The sequence below is a fragment of the Dermacentor andersoni genome, chromosome 5, assembly GCF_023375885.2.
Source record: "Dermacentor andersoni chromosome 5, qqDerAnde1_hic_scaffold, whole genome shotgun sequence".
NCBI lineage: Eukaryota > Metazoa > Arthropoda > Arachnida > Ixodida > Ixodidae > Dermacentor > Dermacentor andersoni.
Genome location: NC_092818.1, coordinates 112,315,944 through 112,331,819, shown reverse-complemented (window position 1 = coordinate 112,331,819; position 15,876 = coordinate 112,315,944). Strand labels below are relative to the sequence as shown.

The 15,876-nt window shown below is 45.5% G+C and overlaps 1 protein-coding gene and 1 long non-coding RNA gene across 3 annotated transcripts in view; one reads left to right on the top strand and one right to left on the bottom strand.

Moving 5' to 3' along the window:
- Window positions 1–15,876, bottom strand: part of LOC140218506 (uncharacterized) — a 276,906-nt gene that overhangs the window by 73,420 nt on the left and 187,610 nt on the right. The window contains exon 3 of one of the 2 annotated variants that reach the window (XR_011894787.1): window positions 8,902–8,971. The exons of the other annotated variant lie outside the window; for it this stretch is intronic. This is a non-coding gene — a long non-coding RNA (uncharacterized lncRNA). Of the gene's footprint in view, window positions 1–8,901; window positions 8,972–15,876 lie in introns of those variants that run through there. 2 annotated transcript variants of the gene reach the window in all.
- LOC126532278 (neprilysin-like) lies at window positions 8,979–15,541 on the top strand. The gene is made up of 2 exons (XM_050179941.3): window positions 8,979–9,090; window positions 12,768–15,541. The coding sequence occupies exon 2, from the start codon at window positions 12,909–12,911 to the stop codon at window positions 14,841–14,843; it is 1,935 nt and encodes a 644-aa protein (XP_050035898.2). The 5' UTR covers window positions 8,979–9,090; window positions 12,768–12,908; the 3' UTR covers window positions 14,844–15,541.

Here is a 15,876-nt window from a genome sequence, read left to right as displayed (position 1 = left end):
GGCATTTCACAATCGGTCTGGCAGGATTTTGCGGAAACGGCGGGGAACGCCAGGGGATGGGGTGATGGATGTTGGGGGAGGAAAGGAGGGAAGTGGAAACGGAATGACAGCTCTCCTCACCCCGATTCTCCTCACACCTCTTATTTCGATGTTTGTGTACTTTTGATTTCGGAGAGCGAAGTTAAAGGCTCGAAGGGACGACAAGGTATATGGAGAGAACTGTACAGTCAAACGACAACCGGACTCTCTGCTGCGTATTCTTTTGAACCCATACCTTACTATTGCAAAAAAAAAAATATCATTTTACTACGACCAGCGTCATCTTTTATGAGCTGAATGGATAAAACCTGCGGAAATAAAGTCGGGAGCAGAACCTTTCTAAAAGATCATAATCGAGCATTGTGCTACAAACAAGTTCGGAGAGCAGATCAATTCGCCCGAATGATCTCGTGAAATTTCGCCGACGCGACATATTTCATCTTCTGTATCAGCCCAGCAGCAGCAGGTCAATTCAGGTCGGCCAGCATGCATCTGAGCAGCCGATCAGGAGAGCTTGGGCAATTTTAAGCCGCCGGGTGGTCTTCGGCGGAATCGAGCGGATGGTCTTTGCTTTACCTAGACCAGCACCCTAACGCACAGGGAAGCGGAAAAATTGTCGCAATGATGAATTTCACCTCGATTACAGTGCTCGTGTAGAACGTATAAGAGATAGATTCACAGCAAAATGCTGCTTTCAGGTGAATAACGGTAGTTGAGCAAGGGATACCGAGTCAAGTTTTTGACAAAGACTTGTCCTTATCGAGTCCCCTTGTCAAAGATTTGTCAAAACGTTGGTTAAAGCGTCGTCCCTGGCTCGATTATACTGTAAGTCACAGTGGCCTTTGGGCGTCTGCTGCAACTGCCCGCTTAAATATATACAACATATAGGCGTGTTTAAGTCTCTCGTGATGCCAGATTTTGAACTGCCCGTGGGGACTCATTCGTACCGAATCGGTCCACACTGTTCCAAATGCAGCCCGCGTTTGCCTATGGCTTCTTGAAACTGTCAACTAAGGACGCTGAAACGTGGTAGGCACTGCAGGTTCAGACTGGCACCACCTGTGTGCGAAACGAAATGTCATCTCTGTCACGCTAAGCAGAAGAGCCCCGGTCGGAACATTCTTTGTGTCACGGTCGGCGCTTGACAGTAGTATTACGGCAGAAATTTCTGCTGTTGTTAAGAACCATCTGCGGCTTGCTTTCTAACGCTGTGTCTTTGCTCAGGGAGTAAGTCACGACCTCTCGGCTTTCTGCGCACTCACAAAAGTGGAAGAGATTGTTTGTGCGAAAAATGTAACCCAACGAAGTGGCGTGCTGCGCGAAGAACATGTTTATTCATTTAACCGAGAATAAGTGAGGTGACTGCCTGGATTTCTTCTAGCTTGTTCGCTTAACCTCTTCGCTGGCTATTAGCGATTTTTCGTTTCCCTTTGTTTTCGTTGTTGCTCCTAATTGCAAGAGGCAGCGAACGTCATTACGGTGACGTCACGACTTCGGACGCCTCACCCTTCAGACAACTCAGGCAACTAACATTCTTGTATATTAATCAAGCCTAAAATGCTTTTGAAGTTGTCATATGCCCCAGTGTGAAATTAAAGTAAAAAAAAGTCCGTATATGGACAAAATGACGTTCTGACAGTACATAGAGTGAAGCAAAATACGAGGCAGATTTCGTCATCTTTGACTTTCTTGTCATTATAGTACGGTAGCCCAATGTCAGGACAAACTTGAAGGAATCGTAAAGTTCTGTTCGCTTTATGAGAAGGTGATTTGAACAGAAGTTATCAGCAGAACCCCAGATCAACTATTTCTGGTGCACCCAGATAATAAACAAAGTAATAAATGAAAACAGTATTAGAACCGAAAAGCAGACGTAAATAGACAGATTTTTTTGGTTTAGCTTGATAATATAGTGTGGCTCTATGTACTGTTGTTACCGAAGCTATTGAGTATCTGTTGCTTCTGTCCTTCTGTCACTTCTCTGTGCCTTCTGTCTGTCCCTTCTAACCTGTCCTTCTTACCTGTCCCTTCTTACAACCAAGCTTATAGCTTGGTTTGACAATATTGCAATGTCTTGTTAAACGTTGATGAAAAAAAGTGCACTAAAATTTTCAGGACATCACATCTTCGTCACGTGTGGAGTTCGTTCTCGTGATTCCTGTGCAATTTTATCACTTAATAACCAGCATGCAGACACACGTTGAAGTCCTTCTCAGTTTAGTTATCATTTCTATTGTGTCAGTCATGCAAGTTTCCAGGTCATTTTGGTGCTGGCGTAGCTGTTAATGACATCTCGACACTATCGTAGCTGTTCATGTCAAAGAAACACTACTTACTTCTCATCCAGCTAACAGTGGCCATTTTCAATTCCCCAGATCAAGCCCTCTTGCTTACCCGAATAGCAGGCGTCAGTGGCGATTGTGGAAGTTCGACATAATTAAGTTGGCTGTTCATGTTTAAGTGGAGCTTTCTTCTTTCTTTTTCTGCATTGGTTCTATCGGAAACCAACGGAGCATTCACAGATTGTTCATCATATCCAGAAATTTGGCTTAACTGTGTTCGTCCTAACGGAAGTTCAGTTTAATAGAACACGGTGCAGTGAAAAGTAAAAGTTCTCATTATCTCAAAATCGGTGATCTCTGGCTAGTACTTTATATTTCCGCATTATGGTCATATGAAGCGGTGTGAAAATGTCCAAATATGATGGTTAGGTTAATCGCACTCTCTGGAACGGAGGGGATGAGACGAAAAACAAACCCGCACCGCATGCGTTTTAAGGGTGGTTCGACCGCTGACTGGCTATAAAGACCGTGGACCAGACGCATGAGTCGAGAGGCGACGCTAAAACAAACACTGGCGATAGTTAAGTAAAGAAAATTAGGCGACGGAACATGAAAAACACAATAACCACAACCACAAGAACTTCGCTGAGGGCTTGCGAGTAACAAACCACACAAAAATCTCTCGCGACGCGCAAAACCAACCCACCATGTGGGGAGATGACTTTGGCGAGGTGAATAGGTTCAGCACAAAAATACGGCATCCTAGCACCTTGTCGTCGCGAGGTAATGTAAACTTTCTTTCGGCTCTATCATTTCCAGAGAGAACCCACGACAGTGAACCTAGAATGCCAGTGCCTTTGTTGCGTGCTATAGGGGACCTCATGTGTACTTGAATGTGCAATGCACTTTACAAAACGCCCGTCTTTCACTCTTATTATAGGACAGACAGGAAAGAAAACACTGTCATCCCCGGAATGTATCCCAAAGAAAACTGTCTAATAGCAACAGAAGCGTATGAACAATGCCGTTATTAGAGAGGCGGATGTACTGCAGAAAGATGGTTGAGCCGGCAATTATGCTTGAATTGATCCATCCCCCTTAAAGGTCTTGCTTGATTTGCTGTCATATTCATATTACCCGTTTTTTTTAATAAGCCTTTAGTTTATAGACAGCATTCGTCTTGAGGGTTCTTCCTTAGTCATGCTTAACCTTTAGCGCGTGATTACAAAAGAAATCGGAGTATCATATTGAGGGGGTGTTCGCGGGTGCTTGAAGGCAGTAATGGCACAGATGAGCGAAGACGAATGTGAGAACCACCAATGTTTCGGAAGCGTGGGCTTGGTGCGTAGTTTTGAATTCTTTTGTACAACTGTGGGGCAAAAAAAAATAAAAGAGTTGCTTCAGATTTATGCAAACACACCAGGAATACATAAAGACGAACGATGGGCGACGCCGAGTCTCCTAAAGCTCCCAAAGTTCATGTTCTACTTCACTCCCAGGTCCAGATTTAGTGCGCGTTCACAAATACGAATAAAGGGCAGTCGTCATTGAAGCACAATTGGTAGAGCATCGCACGAACATTGGGGAAAATGCGGGATTGGCTCGTACCGTCGGCAAGTTACCATTTCGTCCACTTTCATTTTTTCTTGTCATTTTTATATTTCAACAAATAAACTTAGTTTCTCTTTGAAGTATAGGCTTCATCGTCTGTTGTCTTCATGCAGTTGTAAGTGGGAAACAAAGTTCGCAATAATCATCGACGATTATTGTCAATGTAAGTGAACAGACCTACCGAACGAACGGATGAAAGAAACGACGAAGGAGCGAATGAAAAAAAAACGAATGTTTTCCTTGCCGAGCCCGACCACCGACCAACCACAAAAAACAAGCGAAAGAGCCTAAGAAAGCTATTCATTTTAAAAGTCGAGCCCCTGATTACCATTTATTCTTGCTTAAAAGCCGCATTTTCAAGTGCAACTTTTCGTTGGCGATGGAAACGACACAGTGATTACTGAAGCCCGCATAAGTGTACATGAAGCCTGTTACAAACTTCGAAAAGACCCGCCGTGGTAGCTCAGTGGCTATGGTGTTGGGCTGCTGAGCACGAGGTCGCGGGATCGAATCCCGGCCACGGCGGCCGCATTTCAAAGGGGGGGGCGAAATGCGAAAACACCCGTGTGCTTAGATTTAGGTGCACGTTAAAGAACCTCAGGTAGTCGAAATTTCCGGAGTCCCCCACTATGGCGTGCCTCATAATCAGAAAGGGGTTCTGGCACGTAAAACCCCATAATTTTTTTTTAAACTTCGAAAAGGCTCTAGTTGCATCAGCTGCCACATTCCCGTCCGCTCCACCAAGGCACATTGCAGCTTGGTAAGTAATTACGGGGTTTTAGCATTTCCCCACACACTAGTTATGGCAAAGTCTTCGCTTGTGATCCACTAGTTATGGCAAGTACCAGTGTCTTATAAACAAGAGCTGCTCGGTTCAAGCTAAACTTTCCCCTCGATACGTCTTCATGTGGCGTTTAGTTGAAGATCACGCGCACGAGGCGTGCCACACCCGCGGAATGAAAGAAGGCACGGTCGTACGTATTTACAGCTTAATCTGCAAAACAGGCACCGACGGCACTGGCAAAAACATTGCCTCCTAAACGCCTCAATGACCTTGTGAAGTTCAGCGTGATACAAGGAGGATACCGCGTTAATCTACTGATGTAATGTTTCAATCTTTCACATTGACGATCGTGTTCGAAATCACTTCATTAACTACATGTTTGCTGCGCTTGCGAAAATCGCACACTTTTATCAGTAACCTCAGCCTTTTTGTATATGGTATTATTCGATGTGGTTTATGCACTTTCCACCTTACTTTGCCTTGCATTCTCTTTTACACTGTATCTGCTCCTTTACCTTTAACCGATGACTCCGTGGCCAGTCGACCGTAGTAGGTAAGCGCTGTGGCAAGTATGGCGAGAGACAAAGCACCTTAGAAAAATTTTCTGCAGGTGCAGCCAAACCGAACATAGCCAAACAATAAATTTAAACCTGGAACTGAAAAGTCAATGTGACTCGTTTCCCATGACACCTAAAATGGCGGCACGAAATAACCAAGAAAAGAAATAGCGGAAGAAATATTACAAAGGTTAATCGAAGCATCCAGTGCGTTAAATTTCGACAACTTTTTTTTCGCATGCTCTTTTAATTATTACTTTTCTTTCCATCTTAGAATCGATAACTTTCTTTGCTTCGGCCACTTTGGAAGTTGTACGATATCGCACAATAAACAGTGGCACGATAACCAGAGGCCCAAGTCATCTGCTAGCTAGGGCCCATATGTATGTGCAGGTATGTCCTTGCCAAGAAGACGAGAGCCACCGGGTATGCGGTCGAATAGACAACTTATTGCCGGCTGCTGTCTGGCCTAGTAGATAACTCTTCATTTCAGCTCATTATATATTCTACTGTTCTTCTCCTTTTTTGTATACATGTGTATGTGCCAATGGGTACGTGCACGAAAAGACAAACTTCGCCACAGCGTATGTGTCAATCGCAATATTGCTATACACCTATTCTTGATATTCTTGACCAGTCCCCCATAATAAATGTGACGCCGAGGATGCGTAACGAAAAATGTATTGAAGCAGTAGCGCCTCATCCGCAACTGACACCGCATCTAACGTGGCCGCTGGACGGATAGCCATTGCAGCAAAGTTGCAGCCACGTTACTGAGGATGGCGGGGTTGGGTACAGTGTTTCAACTGGAGTGCCGTGATGAGAATAAGACGTACTGCGTCACGTCATAATTCGGCATTGGGGTTGGCATCGACATTGCCACTTAGTGTGACCGGTGATGTAACGATAAAGCTTCATAATTCACGAATGTTGTGGAGACAGGGAGCAGGTTGCACAAGAACGCTATCGCTGATGTTGACCATCATCTTCGATGGTTTCCAACACGATTTCCTAGCCGATCCTCCTGAATATTTTGGTATACTTCTACGCCGAATAACTTCCTTTTCTGGAATATTTTTCAATCTTTTTCTGTCAATTATTTTAGTTTGTTGCTAGTCATTTCATTCCTCGATATGAAAACGATACCAGTCATGGGTATGTAGTATGTTTAAAGAAATAAATAAGAAGTAAAGCAACATCAAGAAAATGTCGTGCAGGTCCTGAAATAAGTGGTTTGCTTTTTATGATTACCATTATTCTTTATGATTATATCTTACTTTTTAATTCATGTTACGTAATTTCCTTTCTCTCATTTGCAACGTGAATTTATCGGTTTTCTAAAAGTTAGAAAGAAATGCAGCTTCCATGACCATAAGCTTCATCCATCTGATTCTTGACCTATCTGTAAGCCATAAGGGAGAGAAACAAAGAGGATGGCTCGCGACAAAAAGTGAAGACGAAGAAGAAGAAGAAGAAGAAGAGCTCGTGCATTTCGAGAATCCCCGTCGTTCGCCCGAGGGATCGACGACCGATGGAGAAATCTACGAAAATTTACAGTGGTCGAGGACCGACCGACTCGGCGAGTGCAGTTCCAGACGACACGATCACCCCGACTCTCCAGGCCCCGAGCGAGTCTTCCTACGTTGGCCGAGCAACGACTGGTCCTTCAGCTCCCACCATCCCGGCCCTTGCAGGACGCTCTTGGCGACGTCGAAACACGTCATCATCCACCTCTTCATCCGTCTCGCAAGCCCACATCGGTGTCCCCTCGAAGCAGACGAAGCACTCTTCGAGTAACTCCCGGGCAACGTCTTCGCGCTCAGAAACAGCTGAACCAGTGCCGCTTACCCATGGCATCCAGTCGTCCACTGCAGCGTCTGCTGCTCCCCGGCCGAAGGAGGAGCTGACGTCGCCATCTAGGAACGCCCACCAGGCCATCAGCCGCACTTGGCGTCGTCGCACGGACGAGCTTACGCGCGAAGGCCGCAAGGCCAGCCGACGTCAAGCGTCCAGTGTGGAAGCTTCCCGACTGCTGCCGGCGACGCCCACTTCTCAGGAATCTCGTCCAGACGACACCGGCACCGAGTGTTCTGCAGAGAAGTCAAACCTGCCAGGGACTAACGTTGGCAACGAGCCGCTTTACGAAAAGTCGCCGGTCGGAATTCGGCAGAGGACGGAAGTCGGACCGCCTTCTGCCTCAAGTGAGTGCTTCAAGCTTTCCTCTATGCTTTTCGCTAACGGTTCACAATTCGAAGGTAACGTAATCAACCTAAATCTTTCTTATTTTGAACATATCGTGCCATCTGCTGATTCACTGGAAGGTAAATTATTGTTTGCTAAAGTTTAAGGTCGCAGAAAACGGAGGACGCCAGCGCACTAGATGGGTTCGCTCAAGCCGTAGGAAAGTGTCTCACTGGACTTAAAAGAATTTTCTTAAACCGTTACGATTCACGTTACATGTTCCTGATGCCAACAAGCGTGAAAAGCGACTCCATGGTACATCACGAAGAGGTATCAAACATATTGACATCTATTGCTCATGGTAAACGCAGCCAGTGTCTGGTGGCCGTTTGCCCTCTGCAGTAGACATTAGCGTTCTGCGCGCAAACACTAGCGTCCTTGCAGTGCAGCTGTGTGCATCCACATCGTGGTACGTACAGTCGCGATCAAAAGTATGGGGACCACGGCGCCAGCAAAATATTAAGATATATTCAAGCGCAGCTGCTCAACCTAGAATTAGCTTAATACACTGTACTGGACGAACACGCGCATGTGCGTGTGCTTTTTATTTCACTGAAGCAAGGTCTGACTACGGGCTAGTTGGAATTCCATGGTATAAATCGTAACTTACAGCGCAAACATAGACGGAGGACAAAAAGGACGACGTAGACAAGCGCCGTAGACAGCCAGAATGCCCAAGCTGCGGGAAAAAAATATCGGGGCACCTTTCGTCCCCAAACTTTTGATCGCGACGTACCATGGTCGGACCGGAACACACGGTACACTTCAGGACAAAAATTCTGACTGTTTTCCTTGTGTTTCATCTCGTACACTATTGAGCTGCGACTTCTAAAAGGCTGGTGGCGGCGCTCCCCATCCTATCACCGTGGTGAGACGCCTCTAACTACCAGGACGCTGCTTCTATTGTGCCGCAGCAGTTCCCGCGGGTTTCTACCGCTCTCATTGCAGCGCCATCCCGGCGAAACGGACTATTAAACGTTAGAGTTAGGATTGGCGAAACGGAACGAATTCAGATGGGATTTAGTAGTAAATGCGAAATAAATATATTAGCACTGCGTCACATATTTTCGTGGTCCGGGATCCATTATTTTCAACCACGTTCACAGCTCTGTCAATTGTTGTTGAGGTCCTCACTCGACACACGTCCTGCCTCTTCGAGATGAAGCGCGTGCGATATATATATATATATATATATATATATATATATATATATATATATATATATATATATATATATATATATATAACTAATGGTGGTCTGCTCTGGACTACCGCAAGTTGCACTGCGCTCTTTGAAGACGCAGGACGTCTGTACCGTCTAGTTACCGTCATGGATGTCTGTTGTGGCTGCGCAGTGGTGCAACTGCAGGATTCCACAATGAACCGGGATTTCAACCTGGAAGCAGGCAGCGTCATGCATCGGCCCGATACGGTGGTTCCTGGACCAGCAGCGACCCCTAAAAAAAGTAGCCGAAGCTTAGCCGCGGTGAATAGCAAGCGGAAGTTACAGACTGCCCTTGGCACTGGGACTGGCGCGACTATATTGACTCCGAACATCCAAGACCTCCTAGAACTGGTAAGTATAGATTGTGGCGCTCGACAGCTCAGTTTTATTTTATAGGGCACAGTGAGTCTACCGGTGTTTCTCAGGTATACAGGTAACATTTAATTTCATCTGTATATTTAAACAGCCACGATAACAGCTGGTAATCTGGACCTCAAGCATGGCCTGCTGCAGTCAATTTGACAGAAAAATACATCGAAATGCACTCCACTCTATGCGCAAAACACCTTGTTCCTGAGCTTTTGTGCAGTTACACAGCTAACGATGAAGTATGCATCTAAGAAATTGTGAACGGTGTCGCCGGCGTGCCGTGAACGCCGCAAGGACTGCACGCTGTGGAAAGACGCGCGACAGCGAATGGCATATTGATAGAGCGCGTGCATACAGCACTGTTTCTCTAGTCATTCAACGGCAATGCTTAAGTTACACAATTAACGCGGGATAAGAAGGAACGATAAATCGAGGTCGCGGTCATCAAAGCTGTGCGGGAAAAAAGCCCCACCAGTGATGCGCTGCAACAGTTTCACTTACTACATGCGTCGAGACCGAAGAGGAAAATAAAGGAAGTCATCTACCTAAGCGTAGCAGTCGCCGAAACAAGCCGAACAGGGGTCGTACTTTCGGATCACGTTCAGTGTAAGGATCTCTAAAGAGCGGAAGCACGAAAGCTTTATTAATTAAAATAAAATTCTAAGGTATTGCGTCCCAAAACCACCGTGTAACTATGAGACACGTCCTAGTGGGGGACTCCGGATTAATTTTTACTATTCGGCGTTCTTTAACGTGCGCCCACTGCATGGTACACAGGCGTTTGTTGCGTTTCGCCCCCCATCGAAATGTGGCCGCAGCGGCCGGGATTCACTGATACCGCCCATGAGATTTGTCTGCCCTCAAAAGCCACTTTTCACAAATCACTAAGTGTCGTCCATATTTGCCTCACCAAGCGAGCAGAATCATTTATCAAGGAGTAGTGGAGTTTATCAGTGACGTGGGGATATCTATAATTTACCGGCGAATCAGATGCATTACTTAGGAGCAACCATCCCAAAGACGTACATCTAGACTACGCAACATACAACAGGGACTGTGACGGCCCGACAACCTTCCGACAGCCCTTCTTTAACGAAGGTAGTGTATTTGCATGCTTCGGGCATATGCGAAAACGCCAAGAAGGCCGTGACATAAAAGAATTACTGACAAAGTGCCACTGTTTCCTGACCCCACCACCCCACTGACATGCGTTTCTAGTCCACGTTTCCTCATATGTTCTGCTGACCTGGCCGGGACGTCGTTTCGGAGCAGGGGTAATTTCGTGAAGAAGACGACGACGTCCAATGTTCCTTGCGTGGCCTGCTCTTGTGCATACTACTTTTTCAGGATTGATTTTAATAAACAAAAACAATTTCGTATTCTCAAGTAACTTTCCGTGTGCGCGATCCGTTAAATCGTTATGTGAGCTAGGAGAGCAAGATCATAGCCCAGATTTTTTTTTTCTGCTAACGGCGTGGGCGACAAGGCCATAAATATCTTTGGGGCCACAAACAAATATTATACCGTGCTAAGCAGTTTCGAGCTAGATATCGCCATGTGCTTGTACTATTACGGTGTCTTGTAGCATGACGGCGTCTCGCACCATGAGGGCTTCTTCTAACGTAACTGTTCCTGGTAACACTACTGCTTCTTGTACCATCAGACTCGAGGGCTGACATATCAAAGTAAAGCTTAGCATGTATTTACACGCATGCAGGGGCTCAAACTTATGGGTGCACGTAAGAGTTCTAAGAATCTTTAAACTTTTGAAAGCAAGCAGTTATTCAATTGTATTCCCAGGGTTGCTAGGCCATGTGAAGATGTACATTGCAATAAAACCGCTTAGTGCGGGCAGTGAAATGTGTAGAGCTCCGTGCCCTGCCCTTAGTTTTCTAGACCACAGCTACTCGTCCATGCACCTGTCGTCAGTCCAGACTGAAAGGTGGTCAGGTTAAATTAGATTCATGGCAAAGTACTCAAAAAGCTAGCACGATACCGAAATACTTTTGAGACAATTCAGGCTCGACGCGAAGGCTGATTGGATACTTCAGGATTAACTGTAGCTGTTTCTTAAGGCATGCAGCTGTTAGGATGCTTACTTTCCTGATGTCTGAACGCAGCATATAGAGTTCATTGGAGTGCGAGTCGTCCGAGTATAAAATAGCACATCTTCGACATTAGCGCAGTGACATCGTCAATCTCATATTTTAACTTATAGCTGGCATGAAGAAGTAACGATATTGCTTGAGAGTAACTACCGCGAAGGCGACGTCGTCCCCATTTCAATAACAATGTCATTATACTAGTTATCCCACATAACTTAAACCAAGCATCAAAAATATCCGCGTGCCACGTAGTTGGACAGAACCAAGGTAATGTTGTTTGCCGTCGCTTGAATATACTCGGACTATTTTTGTATCCTGCCAAATTACACAATTATTCTTAACTTTTTCGCAAATATTCGCAAATATTCTAATTAGACAAAACGTGTTAATGACAGCATTCTAGAACAACATAAAAAGCTTCCGCTATAGATTTGTATGCTCAATACCGGGAAGATAAAACTGTTTTCCAAACACGAGAAAGCGCAGCGAGTGGCCAGGCGAGTAGCAATTCTTCGTGTATTCGAAGGCTTCTTTCATGCTTGGAAAATCACTTTTATGTGGCACGTATTGAGCAACAGAAAGTTTGATATGGAGTTCTAGATGGCTCCACAATTTTCTCATTGATATTTTTCACTAAATATATTAGTTGAGCAGTTTATTATAATTAAGACTATTTATGTAAATGGGCGGAATGTAAACAATAATCTGGGTACCTCCAAGCGACGGCAAACAACCTTACCTTGGTTCAGTGCAGCTACGTGGCATTTGCAAATATTGGATATGCAATCTCTTTGCGTTCGTGCTTCTAGTTCAGCCCAACCATGTGACAATGTAGATGCAGACAGAAAAATACGCGAAAATACATGTCAAATAACTTCACCAATAATAAGTATTACTGCTGAAGTAGTAGATGGTTAACATATGAATCTAGCAATAAAGCACAAAAGAAAACCTTAAAGGCCTCATGTGAAAAGATGTCTCGACGTTTGCTCTCGCTTCGTGCCTACATCCCTTCCGCCGTTTTAGTATGTAACCATACTTCATTCTGCAAGCAATTCATTCTTTAACACTGCTTCAATTTGCAGTCTAATTAAACTGCGCAATCGTATCATAAATGTAAGTCATACGCACTTAAGAGCTTGAGAACACACAAAGTAACAACGCTTTACATTACGCAGCACTTGCCTAATTGGTAAACCGATTAGTTTCGATACCAACTGGAAACTATCGTTTCCAGTTCCTGGAAACGATAGTTTCCAGGAACTGCGGTGGCGTTAGAGAAGTTCATCGAGTTCTCTCCTCAACAATCGCCAGATTTCTCAGATAAAAAAAATAGGGCGTGTATCTGTGTATTATTCAAAGGTGCATATGATGATGATGATGATGACGATGATGATGACGACGACGACGCCGACGATGTGCATACATTGTTGTCATGTCATCACTTTTCAGCGTTGAGTTCCATACACCCCGAACATACGTTGAGTTCCATACACCCCTTAAATGAGGTGAGCCACCAAATAGTGAAACATTTTATTGCCATTTTCTTTACAGAAAAGGCCGACCTTGAACAAGCAGTCGCTATGGCAAAGTCTGCACGCAGTCATTCTTGAAGGAGCACTCCAGCAACGCCGGAAGTTCATCTTTTTACTGTTACCATGTACCGCTGCTGGAAGCCTACTTCTAGGCTTACTCATGTATGGAATCTTCAGTGGAGACAATCCAAGTGCCGTCAAAGTTTGCGGAAATAACGACTGCGTAGACCATGTGGCAACACTCAGCTTGGCCGGCAACGAGGACATCGTCAGTCCCTGCCAGAACTTTGCCCAATTTGTATGCTCTGGAGTAAAGAATAGGTACAGTTACTTGGCCGAAAGCGTCGTTGAGCAAATGATGTTCGGCCAAATAGATCAAATTATCAGGCAACATGTGACCCCTTCAGTCTTCCGCAGACCCTCCCAAATGATACGCAGATGCATCGACTCAAACACTCGGGACGAGAGCACGATGAAATTTTTCGTGGATTTTTTACGCAACAAGAGCTTCGCCTGGCCGACCCCTGATGAAGAAAACGCTTTCCCGGATGCCAGCTCTAAAAACTACTCGCAACCCCTGAAAATTTTGCTCGATCTCGCAGTGACGTGGGCGATGCCAATCTGGTTCCGTTGCGACCTCCTCTTTCGACGTGAGCGTAGGGACCGTGCAGTTAGGCTTGCTCCGTCTCCGATGGGGCGTGTAGCAAAAAAATTTCAGGATTTTGTAGTGAGCACCAACTTATACGCTACCTACGCTCAGTTTATAGCGAACATAATTTTCTCGCTTCGAAAGCCAACACCTTCGTTTGCTTCTTTTGTCCAGCGCAGTAGAAGCATGCAGGAAGAGATCTACAACAACTTGTCGGTCACTCTCACGAATTCTGTTCCAAAAAAAGTTCGATTGAGAGAGATGCCTTTGTTTGTGACAGGGCTCACGGTCAACGACTGGCAGAGGGTGCTGCGAACAGTCTATAATGTGCATCCTCCTATCACCGGCCACGAGGTAGTGTTTGTGACGAACCATCGGCTACTAGATGTCATCTGCACGCTCTTCGAAGCCTACACGCCGCAAGAAATTGCGTTTCACGTCGTGTGGTGGTTCGCTCAGATCGCATGTACCCTCTCGAGCCGGCTCCTGTTCAACGCCATCAGCAGTGTCCGGCTCGGAAGTCAGGTGCATTCCACATACTGCGCGGCTCTGGCCAAAGCGTTCTACAACATTTTGTTGGCGGCTGCGTCTAAAGCTGATACTTCTATCCAAGATCAGATTATGATAAATAACTACCTCAAAAACGTAAAGACAGTTGCTCTTGAAAAACTCGGATCTATGAAGAATATCGAGAACTTGACAAACGACAAATTCCTGAGCATGCTCAAGCAGACGGAAACTGTCGTCTGGCCCAGTGGCAGCTTAGCAAGCCCGGAAGGCTTGCAACTTCACTACGGTCCAGCGCATAACGGCTCCAACGGATTGATTGGTGAAGTGCTTGAGACAGTTCGTTTCCAGCAGCGCTTCATCGGAACATACGAAGCCAGTGTTGCCGCAAAGATATTTTTTTCTACAGGCACACGCCTGACTTCCTACGATCCCGCACAGAACGTCATCGCTGTGGCGACAGACCTGCTCGGGCCGCCTTTCTACTATTCTAGTGGCACCAGCGCCATGATATACGGCGGACTCGGCTTTCTTTACGCCATGGAGGTTGTGGTCGCATTGAACAGCATGATTGCTCTAATTCGCGACAACCTCACTTCGACCCCGACCCAGCCGTCAAATGCGAGCTTCTGGGTCCCATCAACGTGCGATAATCGCGATTTACTTTTTCCGGAGCTCCCAGCGCTTGCCTTGGCCCACGCGGCGTACCTACGCTTTCGTGATGTGGACTCTGACCTCCCTCTGAAAGGCTTGAGCTACAGCCCAGAACAGATATTTTTCATTTCCTTTTGCCACGCTACGTGTTTGTTCTACCCGAACAATACCCATTTTTCTCCGGTCTGCAACGAAGCGGCCAAGAACTTCGCACCGTTTTCGAGAGCATTTTCCTGCCCGAAGGGTTCAGAAATGAATCCTGCAATGAAGTGTCAATATTTCTAGTATGTTTATGCCGTATTATAATCGCATATTATGCAGTACATTCATCTCTCATTGCCAAAGGTTACTGCCCACCATTGGTCTCTTAACTGGCTTCCTATATTTATCTGTGCTTATGGAAGTTTATTGTATGCGTAACGCTGTGACTGTTCTTCGAATGCAAGTATTTTCACAAGGTATAATGTTAGCATGTGCACTGTTCTACGACAAACAGAGGCATTATTGGAAGGCTGCAATTGACCCGCTGGCGTATTTCGGCTTGCTTTTAGAGGCGTTCCTTTAGTGGCGAGTCTGTTCCGGCATGCAACGTGCGTGTTCAGGGCCTAAGGAAGTCAGTAGGGTCTGTGGAAGCTTCTATCAACTTTCCATCAAGAAAATGTACTGGAGCACAGGCTCCTATGGCTGCATATTAAGCCATCATAAGAACGTTATTATATATAGTAAAAACACTTGAAACTATATTGTCCCGGCAATCTGACGACTTTCTCTTAGTTAAAAGATTCATGAACTACCGGTTCTTCACAATGAAGAGCTTGAGTCGTCTATAAGTTGGCTGAAAAACCGCAAGTTATTGTAGGAAACTCGGACACTGAGGCATTTCATCGACATTCGCGAAAGTGAAATACTGTAGCATTTGCACTTGTGTGGTTCAGTTCAATCGTGAGGAATAAAAATCGTCACCCCTTCCACTCCGTGAAGATGGGTGATAAGCGAAGCTTTTCCCTTTGTATAGCATACCGTCAGCTTTGCCATCACCTTTATGTTTATTTGAATGTGTCCTTGTGATTAGCGAGATGTGCATTGTGTGGATACTGGTGGCATCAATGAAGACAAGTTGTCAGTGACACACACGTTTATTGAACATCGGGAACTTCACCGGTCAGTTTGCCGCAAGTGAGTAGAGTAGCCTTGTGATCGCTGCGGTATACTGCAAGGGGTTCGGCCATCTCGATATCACACATGTCGTTTGCAAATGTCAAGTTTATACACGTACGTCTTATAGTAGTGGGTAGGTTCACCTGAGTGCAACACCGAA